The sequence below is a fragment of the Nilaparvata lugens genome, chromosome 9, assembly GCF_014356525.2.
Source record: "Nilaparvata lugens isolate BPH chromosome 9, ASM1435652v1, whole genome shotgun sequence".
NCBI lineage: Eukaryota > Metazoa > Arthropoda > Insecta > Hemiptera > Delphacidae > Nilaparvata > Nilaparvata lugens.
This window is the reverse complement of record NC_052512.1, coordinates 17155340-17163433: the sequence shown is the minus strand read 5'-3', so window position 1 is coordinate 17163433 and position 8094 is coordinate 17155340. Positions and strand designations below refer to the sequence as shown.

The 8094-nt window shown below is 37.0% G+C and overlaps 1 protein-coding gene across 1 annotated transcript in view; it reads right to left on the bottom strand.

The window, feature by feature from the left end:
* LOC111062561 overlaps window positions 1–8094 on the bottom strand; it is a 40491-nt gene that overhangs the window by 4955 nt on the left and 27442 nt on the right. Inside the window, exons 6-8 of the mRNA XM_039435272.1 lie at window positions 7918–8089; window positions 3303–3492; window positions 935–986 (exon numbers count right to left, since the gene is read on the bottom strand). Coding sequence (XP_039291206.1) covers window positions 935–986; window positions 3303–3492; window positions 7918–8089 — 414 coding nt within the window. The remainder of the gene's footprint in view (window positions 1–934; window positions 987–3302; window positions 3493–7917; window positions 8090–8094) is intronic.

The window sequence follows — 8094 nt, the reverse complement described above, 5'->3', positions numbered from 1 at the left end:
AAATAGAAAAAAACTTGTATATAGCTAATGAGTAGCATGATTAAGAGAAGTAATTGTGTGGTTGGGATTCCGAAACACCTAAAAGAAGTACATGAACTCTTAATAATCAATGAAGATCTGTGCTTCTTAGTGAGAATTAAATATATAAATGATAGATAACTGTGATGGCTGGTTTTCATTAGTAGAGTTGATGGTAGAGTTCCCTGAGCAAGAATTAACATCTTGTGAGCCCTCCCAATGAAAAAGTTCATGGTAGAGTACTAGATTTCAGTAGAGTAGAGTGAGATAGCACCGTGGGATAGTACTCTACCACCCCCTCCCGCTTCTCACTCTACTCTACCACTACTATGCAGATGAAAACAGTCTCTAGCTAGTAGAGTAGAGTCACTTAAGAGTAGAGGTATAATATGATGTGATTTTAAGGTTAGTTCTGTTCACTAGACAACACACTTTTCCTACTATTCTCAATTGTAGTGAGAACAGTTACTCGACCGAGTAAGTAGAGTTAGCTCGGTAGAGTTGGTATGCCAGTTACTCGACCACTAAGGGCCGTTTGCACAGTCAAAGCTTAAACTGAATTCTAATCAGCTGGTGGCTTAAACTCAAAATGTAACACATTATAAGAAACGAGACTTGATACGGATATAATCCGGTTTAAAATGAAATTTAGTTTTAACTGTCACTGTGCAAACGGCCCTAACTCTAGCCTACTAGTGAAAACCAGGCTTCATTCAGCGAGTAAAATATATAAATAAGTGATAACCATATTGTTATTCAGTTGTCACCCTTGTAACGGGAGTATGAGGCCCATGAATTATAATCAGAGCTATAGTGGAGTCCACGTTATGATGGCAGTAAAGAATGATAGGAACACAGCATTACCGATTCTCTATGCTATATCATTTTTTACATAATATTATCATTATGATCTTACCGTGAATTCATATCCAATTCCTTTTTTTCTCTGTACAATTTTAGAGAGCCACCTGAAATTATAAGAATAATGTAAATTAGCTTGAGCTACAAAATGGTGAATGGTTATTGAGTTGCTAAAAGTGCGTAAAGACTTTCGCTCTGCTCCGTGATCGAACGTCAGTCACTCGAGCAGATCGATTGATGATCGACCGGGGAGCAAGAGTGGAACTCGAGAAGAGCTCACATCTCCCGTAACGTCCATGATCGGAGCGAGGGCGGAGCGATTGCGGAGCGATGGCGGAACGAGGGCGGAACGAGGGCGAAGCGTGCTCGGAGTGTGTTGGAGGCGCGTATATATGTACGCTTCTTTACAGACTTATTGGAATTCAATCCACGCTAATCAAATATAGGCCTGCATAGAAGTTTTTGGCGAAAATGATTCTCACTTGTAAATAATTAAAGAATTGCAGTAATTTCTCTAATGAGAAATTCCCTGTTCATTTTTTCAAGTAATATATATATATATATATTATATATATATATATATATATATGAGAATAGTTGTTTACTAAGCACTTCCAAAAGCAGAAGTGGAAGGTGATAGCTCTAGCAAATCTGAGGTAATCTGAATATCAGGAAACTGTCCAAGTATTCTTATTTATTATTCTCATTTGTCTAAATAATCTAAAAGATGATGTTAAATTATGTGGGAGGTTGGGTTTATACTTTTTTATTCTCTCAAATGACAATAAGATGATATTATTATAAATGTTTCAATAATTATTGAATAATGAACACAAATAATGAAAAGTTTTTTGATCACCTTTCTTAGTTCCATGTTAGCGGCTGGAAAGGGTACAACCTGTTCTGACGTCAGACGAGAGTCGTCTGCAAACAATGTCTTTCAGATCTATGTAGGGACTGGAAAACAGCTGCTTTCTGTGCAGTGTGGCGTAAAAATAGTTATTGGTCTTCAGACTAGACACTATATTGACAAATAGAAAAAAACTTGTATATAGCTAATGAGTAGCATGATTAAGAGAAGTAATTGTGTGGTTGTGGATTCCGAAACACCTAAAAGAAGTACATGAACTCTTAATAATCAATGAAGATCTGTGCTTCTTAGTGAGAATTAAATATATAAATGATAGATAACTGTGATGGCTGGTTTTCATTAGTAGAGTTGATGGTAGAGTTCCCTGAGCAAGAATTAACATCTTGTGAGCCCTCCCAATGAAAAAGTTCATGGTAGAGTACTAGATTTCAGTAGAGTAGAGTGAGATAGCACCGTGGGATAGTACTCTACCACCCCCCTCCCGCTTCTCACTCTACTCTACCACTACTATGCAGATGAAAACAGTCTCTAGCTAGTAGAGTAGAGTCACTTAAGAGTAGAGGTATAATATGATGTGATTTTAAGGTTAGTTCTGTTCACTAGACAACACACTTTTCCTACTATTCTCAATTGTAGTGAGAACAGTTACTCGACCGAGTAAGTAGAGTTAGCTCGGTAGAGTTGGTATGCCAGTTACTCGACCACTAAGGGCCGTTTGCACAGTCAAAGCTTAAACTGAATTTAATCAGCTGGTGGCTTAAACTCAAAATGTAACACATTATAAGAAACGAGACTTGATACGGATATAATCCGGTTTAAAATGAAATTTAGTTTTAACTGTCACTGTGCAAACGGCCCTAACTCTAGCCTACTAGTGAAAACCAGGCTTCATTCAGCGAGTAAAATATATACGCACCTTGATATAATATACTGTCCATTCTTGTTTTAAATAATCTATGATAATACAGAAAAGATTTGGGTTATACACGTTCGGGATAGGACAATTATGTTTGACGCATCATCATGTCTCAACTACTGGACCATAGCCACCTCTAATACAAGGCCCTGGCCTACGATATTGCAACGTCGCAGTGTAGGCCTAGAATTTAATACATGATTGGTGGAAAAGATCAGCTGGTATTTTTAAAAATAATCTTTTTGAAGATAAAATATTATTCTTCAATATTATTATATAATTGATTCCCTTAATTGAGATTGGATATTTGATGTTGATAAATTACATTTCTTCATTGTTAAAAACGAAGAAGAAGAAGAAGAAGAAGAAGAAGAAGAAGAAGAAGAAGAAGAAGAAGAAGAAGAAGAAGAAGAAGAAGAAGGAGAAAAAGGAGGAGGAGGAGTTGGAGGAGGAGGATAAGGAGGAGGAGGAGGATGATGATGATGATGATGAGGAGGAGGAGGAGGAGGAGGAGGAGGAGGAGGAGGAGGAGGAGGAGGAGGAGGAGGATGAGGAGGATGAGGAGGAGGAGGAGAAGAAGAAGAAGAAAAAGGAAAAGAAAAAGAAAAAGAAGAAGAAGAAGAAGTTTGAACTCACGATAGTTAACTGTTGTCCCACTCTCTGGATCCACGTATTTGATCTCTCTACTTTTAAAGCTTTTCTTTCCATGTGGCAGAAGTACATCGGCAACATAGACAATTGTATGGTAGGAATTCATCTTTCCAACTGGTCTTCGACCAACAAGCTCGTTGAAAATTCGGTAGAACTGGTCATGAAGGTCATCACCCTAACAAAAACGAAAGAAAGTACCCAAGCTCAATTATACTAATTATTGAATTTACACTATGAACAGAGAGGTTTTGGTATTTCTCCATATTTAATTAAGGTGAGATGGAAACGATGTTTCCAGTTCCACATAATTTATTCGAGCCAAACTTAAGTTTCAATGCACTAAGACTAAAGCTACGTTTACACTATGTAGCTGAAGAGCTATATAGTTATATAGCAGATCTATATAAAATTTGAGCTACATATAGCTCTGTCAGCTACATATAGCTCTGTCAGCTACATATAGCTCTGTCAGCTACATATAGCTCTGTCAGCTACATATAGCTCTGTCAGCTTCATATAGCTCTGTCAGCTACATATAGCTCTGTCAGCTACATATAGCTCTGTCAGCTACATATAGCTCTGTCAGCTTCATATAGCTCTGTCAGCTACATATAGCTCTGTCAGCTACATATAGCTCTGTCAGCTACATATAGCTCTGTCAGCTACATATAGCTCTGTCAGCTACATATAGATCTGTCAGCTACATATAGCTCTGTCAGCTACATATAGCTCTGTCAGCTTCATATAGCTCTGTCAGCTACATATAGCTCTGTCAGCTACATATAGCTCTGTCAGCTACATATAGCTCTGTCAGCTACATATAGCTCTGTCAGCTACATATAGCTCTGTCAGCTTCATATAGCTCTGTCAGCTACATATAGCTCTGTCAGCTACATATAGCTCTGTCAGCTACATATAGCTCTGTCAGCTACATATAGCTCTGTCAGCTACATATAGCTCTGTCAGCTACATTATAGCTCTGTCAGCTACATATAGCTCTGTCAGCTACATATAGCTCTGCTATAAGTAGATTTTAACGCTAATTTTATCTAGCAAAGCTATATGTAGCTCTGCAAGATGTTTGGAATAAAGTTCACTGTTTAGTTCCCAGCCAGATGCCGAAGAAGAAGGTAGTTCTTGCAGCAGTCGCTTCTTCACGTCTTATAGAACAGGGTAATCCCTGAATAGTTCAACTAACTTCATAATATTGTTTTTATTCCAGTCAAATTTACTCTCCATTTTTGCACAATAATATAATTATTATAAATCAGAAAGGAATGCTTGTAATGTGCAGTAGCCTACTAGCACTCTGACAACAAATGAGTACAGTATATCAGGTGATCAGGTGTAAATCCAGGATGCACCAAACAGCAGTAAACAGTTTCGGCAGCCTTCCTTCAAGGACAGAGCAGCTACATCTAGCTCTGCTATGAACAAAAATGTGGCGCACTCATACAAGTTTCCTTGCCGTTATGAGAATTGATCATCTGACGCTAGTGTAAACGCGTATCAAAGATTTGAGCCAGCTGGTGACAGGTCAATAACGCTGGATACACACGAGATCTGCTATCTCTTCATAGTGAATGATTAAATAGAATCAACAGTGGCCAACAGTTTGCAATTGAATAATTACATTTTCTCAAATTTCAAGCTTATTTTCAATTTTGGGTGAAAATGTTACTGGACATTAATTGAAGCAATGTCCATGCTTAATCGTATCCACTAGAAATTTTTTGTTTAAATTATATCTGAGACCTGATAATTGGAAATCTAAAATCAAACTTTGCATAGATGGGGCGGAACTCCTAAAATTTTTACAGATATGGGACTTGTGGCAGTTGATAGAGCTTATCGATGACTATTTCAGGTATAATCAAGAGCTTTAGTCAGCTTTACTTCAGGTATATTAGCTTTAATCAAAATCGTTGGAGCCATTTTCGAGAAAATCGTGGAAAACCCTGTTTTTGACAACATTTTCGCCATTTTAGCCGCCATCTTGAATCGCATTTGATCGAAATTGTTCGTGTTGGATCCTTATATTGTAAGGACCTTATGTTCCAAATTTCAAGTCATTCCGTTAATTGGGAGATGAGATATCGTGTACACAGACGCACATACACTCATGCACACACACACACACACCACACACACACACACACACACACACACACACACACACACACCACACACACACATACAGACCAATACTCAAAAACCACTTTTTTGGACTCAGGGGACCTTGAAACGTATAGAAATTTAGGAATTGGGGTACCTTAATTTTCTTCGGAAAGCAATACTTTCCTTACCTATAGTAATAGGGCAAGGAAAGTAAAAATTGTCTTATAGCAGAGCTATATGTAGCTCTGATTCTCTTTGATGTTTACCGAAAACTTTGGATAGCTCAATTTCTGCTATATAGCTGAGAAAATAGGCTTAAGACTGCTACCGGCTATATAGCTGAGAAAATAGGCTTAAAACTGCTACCGGCTATATAGCAGATTTCCAGTGTCACTTTTTGAACATGTAGCTCTGCTATTTATAGCTCTGCTACATAGTGTAAACCTAGCTAAAGGCATCATCTTTAGTGGTTGTTTTTGGAAAATAATCATTGAAACTTAAGTTTGGATCATTTAAATTACGTGAAACTGACAATATCTTTTTCATTGAACTCCACCTTAATATTAATTTGAATTTGAAGTACTTCGAGATTCCACAGTCTTTTAAAAAAGACAGAAAACTGTGTAGACTATAAGCAGCTTGGAATAACTCTGTATCCGCACTATCATCTAGATATTCTATCTTTAATAATTATGTAACAACTGGCCTACCCGGAGAAATTCGTACCGCCAAAAAGTCAATGTATCTCAAGTTACACTTGACTTTATTTGGTGAATCATGAAATTTATCTGACAATCAATATTTTCATTTACATCTCAATACGGACTTCCTATGTGGTTAGTCATGCAGCTTTTTTATTATTTCGAAAACATATTCTTCTTAATCAATAAATTGATAGTAATATCTATCAGTGGAGTTTTGAATTGGAAAAAGATAGGTAAAATAAGTGTTTCAAAGATGAATTTAATGTGTTCATAGGGGTTCGTATCACAAAGACAAGTTCTCACAGAGACAAGTAGTGTTTTTGAACGATATTAGTGTCACAGAGACAAGTTTCATAGGAACAAATATATATGGCAGTCTCACAGGAATAAAATATCAATAATCATATCGAAATCCAAGAACTCTAGTATAGAGTACATTGGTGTTTTCACTAACCAGTTGAAAAGTTTCATTTTGAATCTATCTATGGACTCATTTATTAAGCTTAGAGGTAACTTATTGTACAGTTTCAGTACTATAATATTATAGCTATTCATTGACTTTGAAAGCCTTTGGAATGGTATATTCAGTCTATTCTTATTTCTTGTTGCATAAGAATGTATGGTATGTCTTGGAATTTCGTCTACCTTTGTTTTTCCATATATTGGAACAGTGTGTATATAGAGATTTATGATTGTTAAGATCCTCAGCTTAATAAACAAAGGTCTACAATGCTCAGTACTATTACGCGCATCTGCTAATATCCTGATGGCTCTCTTCTGAAGTAAAAGCACACTGCTAACATGGCTACAGTTACCCCAAAACAACACGCCATATGGAAGAAAACTTTGAAAAAATGCAAAATAAGCTGACCTTACATCATAGCTATCAGGTACATAATTTTTTAATTGCTTCAACAAATAAATAACCCTAGACAATTTGAGTATTTACATACTCAATATGTGGCTTCCATATTAATTTTTCGTCAATATATATATACCTAGAAAATTAACATTATTTACGCTATCATCTGTTGGAATCTCTCTCAAGCTAAAAATCATTTGTTGAGTCTTATTATTATTATTCAATAGGAAACCATTTGCCCTGAACCATGTGCTAGCTTGGTTTAAAGTATGTTGCATCGTATAAGAACGTTTTTGAAAATCTGAGTCTGAATTAAAAAAAGTGGTATCATTTGTGTAAAGCATTGATTGAGATGTTACTGATAATGAAAGATCATATCATCAGGGTGAACAGTACAGGTCCAAGGACAGAGCCCTGAGGAACACCAAACTTGATCATTTTCACCTTAGATTTAGTATGACCTACATAGCCGATTTGCTTACGATTAAATAAGTATGACCCAATCAACATGAGGCTTACACTGTTCACACCATAGAGACCGAGTTTATTCAGCAGGATTGTGTGGTCGCCACAATCGAATGCCTTGCTGAGGTCACAAAAGGTAGCCTGAGCAAATTGACCTGTTTCAAAAGCATCCAACACTTTTTTAATCAGATGCGGTAGATCTACCTTCTATAAAACCAAACTGAGCTTCACTTAAAATATGCTGTTCACTTAGGTAGTTTGCAAAATCGTTCACTCAGAATCTATGTGCAAAATTTGGAGATCTGAATCATTCCCGTTTTTCCGGTACGCAATCCACAAGTTGACAGGTTTTGATGCGAACAAACAAACAAACAAACACAACCCTTCTCTCTTCTATTATATAGATAGATTGTCATTGTAACCTTATTCATTAGCCAATAGGGATGCTAACCTTTGATATTGTGCATAGCCACACTTGCTCCACTGTAGGGACCATCAACTCGTAATAGAAGTCCTCCTGCACGTGGAACGCCTTGAAATCAGTGTTACCAACTCGCCCATGTACGGTCGCCATAGTTCTGTACGAGAAGGGAAACGGTCTCACACCCTGTATCTCGTTACAGCTGCA